At 48.8% G+C, this 13,291-nt stretch overlaps 1 protein-coding gene across 7 annotated transcripts in view; it reads left to right on the plus strand.

The window, feature by feature from the left end:
* RNF170 (ring finger protein 170) overlaps positions 1–13,291 on the plus strand; it is a 44,765-nt gene that overhangs the window by 2,078 nt on the left and 29,396 nt on the right. For 5 of the 7 annotated variants that reach the window (XM_039545695.1, XM_039545697.1, XM_039545691.1 and 2 more), the window contains one exon: positions 7,590–7,647. The exons of 1 other annotated variant lie outside the window; for it this stretch is intronic. Coding sequence is in view for 2 of the 6 variants with exons in the window: in XM_039545691.1 (XP_039401625.1) it covers positions 7,590–7,647 (58 nt within the window). In the remaining 4 variants the exon portion in view is untranslated. Of the gene's footprint in view, positions 1–7,589; positions 7,648–11,261; positions 11,324–13,291 lie in introns of those variants that run through there. One more of the 7 variants, XM_039545692.1, reaches the window with a different exon arrangement.

A 13,291-nucleotide genomic window follows, 5' to 3' on the forward strand; every position in this document is an offset into this window, starting at 1 on the left:
CAAACACACACCGGGCGCCTGGCGAGCCACCACCCCATCCCCACCAAACACACACCCCGGGCGCCTGGCGAGCCCCGCCACCCCATCCCCACCAAACACACACCCCGGGGCGCCTGGTGAGCCCCGCCCCCCCATCCTCCACTAAACACCCCGCTCGGGGCGCCTGGCGAGCCCCGCCACCCCTCCCCCACCAAACACACACACCCGGGCGCCTGGTGAGCCCCGCCACCTCCCCACCAAACACTCCCCACCAAACACACGCGCCTGGCGAGCCCCGCCACCCTCCCCACCAAACACACACACACCGGGCGCCTGGCGAGCCCCGCCACCCTCCCCACCAAACACACACACCTGGCGAGCCCCGCCACCTCCCCACCAAACCGCCACCTCCCCACCAAACACACCCCGGGCGCCTGGCGAGCCCCGCCACCTCCCCACCAAACACACCCCGGGCGCGCCAGCGAGCCTCCACCCTCCCCACCACCCACCCCACCGCCACCCTCCCCACCAAACACGCGAGCCGCCACCCTCCCCACCAAACACACCCCTCCCCACCAAACACCCTCCCCACCAAACACACACACACGGGGGCGCAGCGAGCCCCCCACCCTCCCCCGCCACCCTCCCAGCAAACACACACACCCTGGCGAGCCCCGCCACCCTCCCCACCAAACAGGCGCCTGGCGAGCCCCGCCACCCTCCCCACCAAACACCGGGCGCCTGGCACACACAGCCACCCCTCCCCACCAAACACACACCCCCGGGCACCTGGCGAGCCCCGCCACCCTCCCCACCAAACACACCCCGGGCGCCTGGCGAGCCCCACCACCCCTCCCCACCAAACACACCCCCCCGGAGCGCCTGGCGAGCCCCGCCACCCCTCCCCCACCAAACACACACACACCCCCGGGGCGCCTGGCGAGCCCTGCCACCCCATCCCCCACCAAACACCCCCCCGGGGCTCCTGGCGAGCCCCACCACCCCATCCCCACCAAACACACACACACACACACCCCAGGGCGCCTGGCGAGCCCTGCCACCCCATCCCCACCAAACACACACCGGGCGCCTGGCCCCGCCACCCCATCCCCACCAAACACACACACCCCCCCCGGGGCGCCTGGCGAGCCGCCACCCCATCCCCACCAAACACACCCGGGCGCCTGGCGAGCCCGCCACCCCATCCCCACCAAACACACACACCCCGGGCGCCTGGCGAGCCCCGCCACCCTCCCCACCAAACACACACACACCGGGCGCCTGGCGAGCCCGCCACCCCTCCCCACCAAACACACACACACCCCGGGCGCCTGGCGAGCCCCGCCACCCCATCCCCACCAAACACACACCCTCCTGGGCGCCTGGCGAGCCCGCCCCCATCCCCACCAAACACACACCCTCCCGGGCGCCTGGCGAGCCCTGCCACCCTCCCCACCAAACACACACACACACACCGGGCGCCTGGCGAGCCCGCCACCCCATCCTCCACCAAACACCCCCGGGCGCCTGGCGAGCCCGCCACCCTCCCCACCAAACACACACAGCCCGGGCGCCTGGCGAGCCCTGCCACCCCATCCCCCACCAAAAACGCACCACTCCCCGGGGCGCCTGGCGAGCCCCGCCACCCCATCCCCACCAAACACACACCCCTCCCTGGGCGCCTGGCGAGCCCCGCCACCCCTCCCCACCAAACACACACACCCCTGGGATGCCTGGTGAGCCCCGCCACCCCTCCCCCACCAAACAACATGACGGGGAAAGGAGTCGAGGAAAACTGGCTGTATTTCAAAGAAACCTTATTGAGGTTGCAGGAACATACCATCCCGATCTGTAGGAAGAAAAGTAAATATGGCAGGCGACCAGCTTGGCTTAACAGTGAAATCCTTGCTCGTCTTAAACACAAAAAAACAGCTTACAAGAAGTGGGAGATTGGACAAATAACCAGGGAGGAGTATAAAAGTATTGTTCAGGCATGCAGGAGTGAAATCAGGAAGGCCAAATCACACTTGGAGTTGCAGCTAGCCGGAGATGTTAGGAGTAACAAGAAGGGTTTCTTTAGGTATATTAGCAACAGGAAGAAAGTCAAGGAAAGTGTGGACCCCTTGCTGAATGAGGGAGGGAACCTAGTGACAGAGGATGTGGAGAAAGCTAGTGTACTCAATGCTTTTTTTGCCTCTGTCTTCACAGAGGAGGTCAGCTCCCAGACAGCTGCACTCTGCAGCACGGTATGGGGAGGAGGTGACCAGCTCTATGTGGAGAAAGAAGTAGTTCGGGGCTATTTAGGAAAGCTGGACGAGCACAAGTCCATGGGGCCGGATGCACTGCATCCGAGGGTGCTAAAGGAGTTGGCTGATGAGATTGCAGAGCCATTGGCCATTATCTTTGAAAAATCATGGCGATTGGGGGAGGTCCCGGATGACTGGAAAAAAGCTAATGTAGTGCCCATCTTTAAAAAAGGGAAGAAGGAAGATCCAGGGAACTACAGGCCAGTCAGTCTCACCTCAGTCCCTGGAAAAATCATGGAACAGGTCCTCAAGGAATCAATCCTGAACCACTTAAAGGAGGGGAAAGTGATCAGGAACAGTCAGCATGGATTCACCAAGGGCAAGTCATGCCTGACTAACCTAATTGCCTTCTATGACAAGATAACCGGCTCTGTGGATGAGGGGAAAGCAGTGAATGTACTATTTCTGCACTTTAGCAAAGCTTTTGATACAGTCTCCCACAGTATTCTTGCCAGCAAGTTAAAGAAGTCTGGGCTGGATGAATGGACGGTAAGGTGGATAGAAAACTGGCTAGATGGTCGGGCTCAACGGGTAGTGATCAATGGTTCCATGTCTATTTGGCAGCCGGTATCAAGTGGAGTGCCCCAAGGGTCGGTGCTGGGGCCGGTTTTGTTCAATATCTTCATTAATGATCTGGAGGATGGTGTGGACTGCACCCTTAGCAAGTTTGCAGATGACACTAAACTGGGAGGAGTGGTTGATACGCTGGAGGGTAGGGATAGGATACAGAGGGACCTAGACAAATTAGAGGATTGGGCCAAAAGAAATATGATGAGGTTCAACAAGGACAAGTGCAGAGTCCTGCACTTAGGACGGAAGAATCCCATGCACTGCTACAGACTAGGGACCGAATGGCTGGGTAGCAGTTCTGCAGAAAAGGACCTAGGGGTTACGGTGGACGAAAAGCTGAATGAGTCAACAGTGTGCCCTTGTTGCCAAGAAGGCTAATGGCATTTTGGGTTGTATAAGTAGAGGCATTTCCAGCAGATCGAGGGACGTGATCATTCCCCTCTACTCAGCACTGGTGAGGCCTCATCTGGAGTACTGTGTCCAGTTTTGGGCCCCACACTACAAGAAGGATGTGGATAAATTGGAAAGAGTCCAGCGGAGGGCAACAAAAATGATTAGGGGGCTGGAGCACATGACTTCTGAGGAGAGGCTGAGGGAACTGGGATTGTTTAGTCTGCAGAAGAGAAGAATGAGGGGGGATTTGATAGCTGCTTTCAACTACCTGAAAGGGGGTTCCAAAGAGGATGGATCTAGACTGTTCTCAGTGGTGGCAGATGACAGAACAAGGAGTAATGGTCTCAAGTTGCAGAGGGGGAGGTTTAGGTTGGATATTAGGAAAAACTTTTTCACTAGGAGGGTGGTGAAGCACTGGAATGGGTTACCTAGGGAGGTGGTGGAATCTCCTTCCTTAGAGGTTTTTAAGGTCAGGCTTGACAAAGCCCTGGCTGGGATGATTTAGTTGGGTTTGGTCCTGCTTTGAGCAGGGGGTTGGACTAGATGACCTCCTGAGGTCCCTTCCAACCCTGAGATTCTATGATTCTATGACCCCCCACCCCCGGGGCGCCTGGCGAGCCCCGCCACCCCTCCCCAACAAACACCCCGGGCGCCTGGCGAGCCCCGCCACCTCCCCACCAAACACCGGGCGCCTGGCGCCCTGCCACCCCATCCCCACCAAACACACACACCCCGCCCGGGGCGCCTGGCGAGCCCCGCCACCCCATCCCCACCAAACGCACACACCTCCCCGGGCGCCTGGTGAGCCGCCACACCCTCCCGAAACACACACACACCTCCCGGGCGCCTGGCGAGCCACCCCATCCCCACCAAACACACCCCCGCCACCCCATCCCCACCAAACACACACACCCGGCGCCTGGCGAGCCTGCCACCCCTCCCCGACTAAACACACACACTGGGCGCCGGGCGAGCCCCGCCCCCCATCCTCCACTAAACACCCGGCAGGCGCCAGTGAGCCCCGCCCCATCCTCCACTAAACACCCGCTGGGGCGCCACAGCCCGCCACCCTCCCCACCAAACACCCCGCCGGGGACTAATGAGCCCGCCCCATCCCCACCAAACACACACACCTCCCCAGGGCGCCTGGCAAACACCCGGGGCGACTGCGCGCCCCCCCATCACCCACCAAACACACACGGTGCCTGGCGACTCCCCACGAAACACCCCAGGCGCCTGGCGAGCCTGGCCACCCTCCACTAAACGCCCCGGCACCTGGCGAGCCCGGCCCCATCCTCCACCAAACACACACCCCAGAGCGCCTGGCGAGCCCCGCCACCCTCCCACGAACGCCCCGGCACCTGGCGAGCCCGGCCCCCCCATCCACCACCAAACACACACCCCGGGCGCCTGGCGAGCCCCGCCACCCCTCCCCAACGAACACCCCTGGGGCGCCTGGCGAGCCCGGCCCCATCCTCCACCAAACACACCCCAGGGCGCCTGGCGAGCCTGGCCACCCTCCCCACGAAACGCCCCTGCACCTGGCGAGCCCGGCCCCCCCATCCTCCACCAAACACACACCCCGGAGCGCCTGGCGAGCCCCGCCACCCCTCCCCCACCAAACACACGCCTGGTGAGTCCCCCCACCAAACACACACACCCCGGGGTGTCTGGCGAGCCCGGCCACCCCTCCCCTACCAAACACATCCCCTTTAGTGCCTGCTCCTGGGGCAGGCCCTGCCGCGCACACACCTCTATGGCCCTTGTGTGCCCCTACATTCTGGTGTGAATCCAGGCACTCCCCCACCCGCTTTGGGCCCCCAGGTCCTGGTATGAGCCTGGCCTTTAGCACCACTGCATTTACTTGGCCACCCTGCCACCTATTCTGTTCTTTTCTCTCCCCCGCATACACTGTATATTGTTCTGCTCCCTTCTTGCCTCTTTTCCCTGTTTATGAATGAAATTTGGATCTAAACACATAAGTGGTTGGTTTGTTTTTTTGAAAAAAGAAAATGTGGTCTGTGGGGTTCTTTGTTTTGATCTCTCAGTCCAGTCAATAAACATTAATTAGAGAATGCTGATGCCTAAAATGGTACAGCTCAGAACTCCAGCTTGGATGATTTTAGATGTCAGCTGTTCTGAGAAACTAGGTTCCCAGCCAGTGGAGCTCAAAGAGCCAGGGTCCTTGCTCACACTCAACTTTTGACTTTGACAGGGCATGCCCCTTATAACCACTACTGGCTCTTGGCCCTATTAGCCTGTGTATTTCTATTGAGTTTCATGGAACTACTGTAACAGTAGTGCTGACACTATATTGGTAGTGTTTGCAGGTTTTGGCCCATAGCTTGTCAAATCAAAGAAACACTTGACATTATATAGTCTTTGTATTGCTCATTTCAATAAAGACGTTTTCAAAAATGTGGAAGTAATATTTTTACATAAATAGTGGAAACGACCAGTTAAGATAATTTAGTGCTGAGGCTAGACACGTGTTTCAGGGAGGCTGAGTTACAGTTCTGTGATAAATGAAAGGTGGTGGTGGTGGGGAAATAGCTCCCTTTTATGAACATCCATCCAGCCAGTTAGCTATAAAATCCCTCTTAGTAGTTTTCTCTACTTGCTTTACCTGTAAAGGGTTAAAACGTCCCCCTGCGTAGGTAAAAGGAAGGGAATGGACACCTGACCAAAAGAGCCAATGGGAAGGCTATAATTTTTAAAATGGGGGAAAAAACTTCCCCTCTGTTTGTGTATTGTTCTCGGGAGAAGCAGAAACAGGGCTGGAACTATGCTGTAAGAAGCTTGGGGCCAGGTATGAAAAATCATCTGACTCATACCTAGAAACCCCTAGATATGTAAGTAGATCAGGAAATGTCTAGGAAGACGTGATTAGGGTTATTTCTTTTTATTTCTTTATGGCTTGTGGACTCCTGTGCTAACCCCAAATGCTTTTGTTTTGCTTGTAACCTGTAAGCTGGACCTCAAGAAGGTTATTCTCTGTGCTTCATTCTTGTGGGTTTTTTAAATCTAGCAATAGCCTGAGTTTTCAAATGTATTTTCTTCCTTTTTGTTTTTAATAAAATTTACTGTTTTTAAGAACAGGATTGGATTTTGTATCCTAAGATACATGTTTAATTAGCTGGTGGCAACAGCTGATTTCCTTTCTTTTTTTCTTCCTCAGCTCTTCCCTGGAGGGAGGATGAAAGGGCTTGAGGGTACCCCACAGGAAGGAATTCCCAAGTGCTCCTTCCTGGGCTCTCAAAGGGGTTTTGCACTTGGGTGGTGGTAGCATCTACCCATCCAAGGTCAGATAAAAGCTGCAACCTTGGGAGTTTAATACCAGCCTGGAGTGGCCAGTATTAATATTTAGAATCCTTGCCGGCCCCCACCTTCTGCACTCAAAGTGCCAGAGTGGGGAATCAGCCTTGTCAAGTTTCCTTTCCATTAAGAATCTGTGAAGGCAGTTTTGCATGGCAGAAAAGTAGGTTACTTATAACCAACCAGTATTCTCTGAAAATATTGCCTCCACAAACACCCATTCTCTCTACTTCTTTGCTTCTCCATAGTGTCTACGTTGAGCAGGTCAATAGAAACTAGGGATTCAGTCTGTGATCATTAGGCAATGAACCAGGACACCCCAAGTTAGCTGACTGCTTTTAAAATTGTTCCAAGTGTCTCTCAACACAGTTTGTGGATTCGTGAGGACAGCATATTCATAGAAATTATTACTAGTAAGTAATATAGTTTGGGAATGTGGGAGTGGCTTTTTAAAGGAGGAATTTCAGATATTTTCCTCATTCTTAAAATTGCTTTCTATCTTCTTGATAAAGTCTTGTTTATCCACATTGAATTCCTGTTTACCCACAGAATAGGTAATATACAGGCAGTGACTGAGTTCTTCCCCACCCTGTCTACCCAACACGCTTCAACTCTGCACTGGGTGGGGGCAGTATGTAGAGGGGTGAGTGGGAAGTTCAGCCTCAGTAACCAGTTGAATCCTTGGCCTGTCTGCTGAGGTAGCCAGCAAGGATGTCAATTACAATGGCTTATGCAATGTGGATGCCCTGTTAGCTAGGAATTGGACTGAAACTGGTTTTGTCTGTCTGCTGCAAGCTATCTGCGGAATTTCACCCATACAATGAGAGAGGTGTCTTTCTGTTCTAACAAAATGTTTTAGTTCTGTAGTATCTTCCCTCAGAGATTCAGTTTGAATCCCTGAGAGGTAAGTGCCTTTGAAACTCTTCTTGGAGAGAAAGGGGTGTTTGTACCCTGCAACATTTTCACCCTCTGAAGTATCTCTCCCCCAGCAGGAGAGTAATACTTACTTTCTTCTTTCTCCTTTAGGAAAAGATGTTTTCCAGAGGCTACTGACCCCAGACTTCCCAAAGACCTGCTTCAGCAGGTAAATATATGGAATTGTCTGTCCTAAGAGTTTTTACATGAAAGCAAAGGACCCTTTCCCAGTAAAACTGCTCTTGCAGAGCTGAAGAACCTCAGCTTTTCGGGAAAATTTCCAAAATTTCGGGAAAGCTACCAAGACTGTAAAGGTCTCTTTCACAAGTACACTGAGTTCAGGGGTCAGTGGGAATCTGAGACTGGTAGAGGCTCTAAGAACAGTTGATCATCCCTTGAGTGAGTGTTTCACATGGATGATGGTGACAGCATGGTTGCCAGTGACACCAAAAGGCCTGGGTATAGATTTGATTGCACCAGCTGAGATGACTTGTTTAATACTGTAATGTCAGAAGTATTGTAGCTGTACCTCTAAAGTAGTTACCCAGTAATGTTGATCCTGTTAATACTCACTGCTTGATCACTTAACAACACACCATTCGAATAAACAGTATTCTTTTGTTTTATCCTTCCCCCAGAATTTATCTTGGTAATGAATATCTTCTTTTAAAAATTGATCTCCTTGCTTGTCTGTTCAGATGTTGTCCTTCCTCCTTTTAGTTTGACTACCTGCAGTTTTTATTAAGTATAATAAAAATTAACAAAATAGTCTTTAATATTGAAGCTTATTCATATTATTTTTACTTAAATGTGTAAACACGTGCCTTGTATGCAAAAATCTCATCATGTTTACATAATCAAAATCAACAAATCCTACTTCCTATGATATAGACAGCATCAGTTGACAACCCTCCATTCTCTAAAGATGCCATTTGCCAGAATTCTTGCTCATGGCTTTTAGGTCCAGCAGCACTTTCTCAGCTCTTAAAGAATGTTCACCATGAAGGAAGTGGCAAAGTGGGAGCCAGGGATATTAGGCAGCTTATTTACATATCATGAACTACTGGAAGATAGGCCAGCGTCTCTGCAGCCCCTTGGCATCAGATTCATGCAAGGTTTGATACTTTTAAAACTTCTCATAAAAAAAACCCCTATGTCATGCAGTCTTAATGTAGTTTTGACAAGCTGATGAAAGTTCCTTTTAAATCATTTCTGTGAATTTTAATCTCTAACATGGAATTTCCTTTGGTAGTAGTGATGCAAGCTTGTCAAGTAAGTTTCAGGGCCTAATGCTTGATCTGTCTGACACCAGATTATACAAGCAATAGGTGTGCTAGAGTCTCCTCTGAGATTCCTCTGCAAGGTAGTGCTGGGGTTCCTGTCCTGCTAGTGTTTCTCCTATGCCCACTTGCTCATCCCAGTGATGCCCTTCTCTATGCATTAATTGTTGAAAGGTCCTTGGGATTCTGCATGAAACGGACAAAGGGAGCATAGAAATTGTCTGACTAGATCAGACCAATGGTCTGTCTAGTCTAATATCCTACTTTTGACAGTGACCAGTGCTTCACAGGAAGAAACCTTGCAGTAGGAAGATGTGGGATAATCTGGCACCAAGTAAAGTTTCCACCTGTCCCCCAATATTTAAAGGGTAGTTTATGCCCCCAAAGTTTGAGGGCTCATCTACATAGTAAAAGGAACCAAAATAACTACATCAGTTGTAGGTCACATCTTTAATTATATCAGTGCAAGTCCATATGTGCATATTCTTATTTTGGAAAAAGTGCCCTACTGTCCATAAAAATTGACATAAATTATGTAAAAATAGAAAATAAAAGTATCCATGCACACACTTGCACTATAAGTAAGTATAGTTGTGACTTGAACCTTATTTTCGTTCCATTTACCGTTTAGATAAACCCTGTGGGATAATATTCTTTCCAAAACTCTTGTTTATTTTTTAATCCTATTATGAGGATAACAAGAGTTAATGTCCAGTTCTTTTTTGGATTAGTCACTCTTTCCATTATCCAGGTACATTTTTCTTTGGGATGTATTTTTTTTAGTCATGATAAATCATTTTGCATTGGCTTATCCTGGGAGCTTCATCTCCTTTGAAACCAAAGACACTGACTAGCACTTTTAGAGGACAGCATTTATCCTGGCAGGAGTTGGCATGCAACAGCCAGTAGGGGCCTGGGCTTGTGCTTATGTAAATTGTTTAAGATCCAAGGGTATTCCACCAGTCTCGCACTAAGAAGCAAAAGCCCAGGAGCCTCTCAGAATATTGTCTTCTGAGAAACAGAATTTCAAGTAATTAATTTCCCCTTATTCACCCCCTAACAAATCCTTAAAAGGACACTCTCAATTCAAATCTCTCTTTAAGTAAGGGATTTGAGCAAACTGATGAGCCTTGTACTATGCCCTGAAAGTCCACAAATGTATGTGACCTCCTAATTTCTTGGTTACTCGTTTTTCATGTCATCTCAATTTGTCATTTCTAGACCACCTAGAGCCATAATAAGGTCCTTTATTTTTCCTATACCTATGTGACCCTTGTGTCTAAGATCTTTGTAATCTCTCTTGGGAGTATAATAACAGATAAGACATCCCCAGCAGATAAGTAAGAGGCATTCAGATACACCTCTACCTCGATATAACGCTGTCTTCGGGAGCCAAAAAATCTTACCGTGTTATAGGTGAAACCGCGTTATATCGAACTTGCTTTGTTCCTCTGGAGCGTGCAGCCCCGCCCGCCCCCCCGGAGCACTGCTTTACCGCGTTATATCCGAATTCATGTTATATCGGGTGGCGTTATAACAGGGTAGAGGTGTATATGGAAAATGTAGAAAATCATGAATATTCTGGTCTGGCTAGCCAGCAATAATTATTTCACCTACTATGGCAAGCACTGGTTCATTTTTAGTGTCCTTCTAAATGATGGTATCTGGGATTGTTCTAGCTGTGCGATATGAAACAGAATCTTGATAGTATTTCTCTTGTTAGCTGGCAGTTCAGAAGCATGATGAGGTAATACATCTGCATTAACATGCCCCTTTGTGCGCTTAAATTTCAATGTCCTCTGTGTGCGCTTCCAAGAATAAAAGCCACTGTTGTAATTTAAGATGCTGTTATTTGTGATATTCCTTTATTGGGAAAGAAGCAATGGAGATTAAGTAGATAACTTGTGACCAATGTGAATTTTTAACCTGACAGTAATTAAATCAGCCTTGAAAAATTCTACTTGCCTACAGCAAATAATTCTTTGTTGATAAGAGAGTAAATTATCATTAGTTTTACTATCATCAATCTGAGTCACCATGATAAAGAGCAGGCAAGAATTTGTGCCTGAGCTGGTTACTTGTAATGACAATTTTGCCCAGATAAATTACATTTCTTAGAATCATAGAATATCAGGGTTAGAAGGGACCTCAGGAGGTCATCTAGTCCAACCCCCTGCTCAAAGCAGGACCAATTCCCAACTAAATCATCCCAGCCAGGGCTTTGTCTAGCCTGACCTTAAAAACCTCTAAGGAAGGGGATTCCACCACCTCCCTAGGTAACCCATTCCAGTACTTCACCACTCTTCATACCTTCTACCACCCCCAGTCCCTACCAATCTGCCTGTGTATAGTTCCATTCCATAGTCATTGAGACTCATGATGCAAATGCATCTGGTATCAGCTCCTCTGCTATTTAACCAAGTCCTGATCATACCAATTGTGACATAGTTGGGTCTCAGTGCAAAAGATAATGTAATTCTTTCTTTTCTTTTTCTCACTGAAGAGCTCTGATATTTTGTATTAGAAACACCAGGAGATTAAAGAGGACTGGCAATTAAAAATCTGGTTAGTGTCCTTTTTGCTGCTTTTTTGATGTTTAAAAAGGGACTGAAATTTTTGGCTATTTAAAAAAAAATGGCTGGTTTTTGTTTTTGTTTTTTTTGTCTTTTGTAAGTTGATTTTGCTGGAGGATTGTGAGCTTTCTCATTTCTTAACTGAAAGGCAGTGTGGGAATGAAACTTTGTTAAAGAGAGAGTCTCCCAACTGATTATTCAGTTGGATGGATGTCAAGAAAAAACAAGTTCTTAAAAGTCTGAGTAAAAGTTACCTCTCCTCTGAATTAATAGTTTCACTCTCTTGGTTTTTTTCTGAAGTAATTTTATCAGTCATCCATAGTCTTCCATGAAAACTAGCATAAACAAGAATTTGTAGTATAAAAGAGAAGGAACAAATTAAAAAACTTTCTATTCTCCTTTATACATCATAAAGAAACAATGAGCACACATTTTTAACACCGAGAAGGAAGAATGTCTTTTAAATGGATTATTCGGCATCTGAAAAACACATGGTCTTGCAGTTAGGTTGATTCAACTAAAATTGTTAAGATGAAAAGGTTAGGTAAATATAATTTAAAAAAAATAATTTGCATAAATAATGGAGCACGGCAAGGATTTCATAAAGTAGTTGAATACAAACCTTATTTACTTATGTCAACTCATTGTTGATTCTCTAGGAGAGCCCTGAGACACTTCAGTAAAAATAAATAAGTAGGGAGACAGAAATCCAAATTTAATTCAGTCTCCTACATACCCTTAATCCTTACCCACATCTATCTCCAATAACATACATATCTCACCTCCAAACAACATGTTAGTTTTAACTTGGACCATGTGGCGTTTAGAAATGGATGTTTCTCAGTTCCCTTCGTGTCAGCCAGTCTTCATAATGGGCAAACCCCTTCTGTATGGCAACTGGAGGCATCCAAGATCTTTGCTCTGAGCTTGGCTTTAAGGATGCCCCTCCAGAAGATCTCCACAGAATTTTTTGCCCTCCAAGCAGTACATACAGCAGAATTCAAGTCTCTCTTTGAAGCAGAGCTTTCACAAGATTTTTGAAGTGTTCTTAACTAAACATGTGGCTTCTTCAGTGGCTTCAAGACTTTTCGGCTCAAAACTGCTGAACTTAGAAAATCTTTTGGCTTTCAGAAGAGGGTCTGAAGGACGTAATCTCTCCTCACCTCTGAGAAATGGCAGATGGACAGCAGGCCACAGAAACCCAGCTCCACAGCAAGACAGTTGAGCAGTCCTCAGTGAAGCTTCCTTCCTTGACACCTGGCCAGAATCAGTGGCATGGAACTAGAGGTTAAGATTTTCAAAGCCTCCCTGCCGCTCCCCCTGAATCCCACAGCTTGTAGAGCAAGCAGGAAAGTTTCACTGGAGTCTCCTGAATCTTGGGAGAAGGAATGATTTCCACCGTGGCAACCAGGACGAAGAAATGCCTGCTCCTGGCCAACATGTAGGCAAAGTCCATGCTGAAGTTGTTGAGAAGGCTGTAAAACAAGCCCATCCCACAAGCTGTTTTACCTGCAAGGCCACAGCTGCCTGACAGATGCCAGTTACTGCCACCTTTCTGATGCCAGGTAGTCGCTAGTGGCTGCCGCTCAACACGTATTCTGTGCGATTGGTCCCTGCTCAGCCCAGACACAGCAGCAGGGAGCATGGCGTGAAATAATTCAGATCCTTTTCCTTGTGAGATGGACTTACCTCCTCTCCTTGTCCAACTTCTCGGGGTCCCACAGGAGGTCACAGAATGGCTACTGTTTTCCTTAAGGACATATGCAAGGAATGTCCTTTTCGCTCGGGTCCTTTCATGCACACCCTAATTTTTCTCTCGGGAGTTTTTCCCCATTCTTACAGTCCTTAAAAATATCATCACTCATCCACTTACTGGGATAGCAGAATGCATTGGCTTCTCTTTCTTCACTGCTGCACAGAAACTGAAATAGGCAGCTCCCACAAATATAATGGAGAATAG

Source organism: Mauremys reevesii, linkage group 6 (assembly GCF_016161935.1).
Source record: "Mauremys reevesii isolate NIE-2019 linkage group 6, ASM1616193v1, whole genome shotgun sequence".
Classification (NCBI taxonomy): Eukaryota; Metazoa; Chordata; order Testudines; family Geoemydidae; genus Mauremys; species Mauremys reevesii.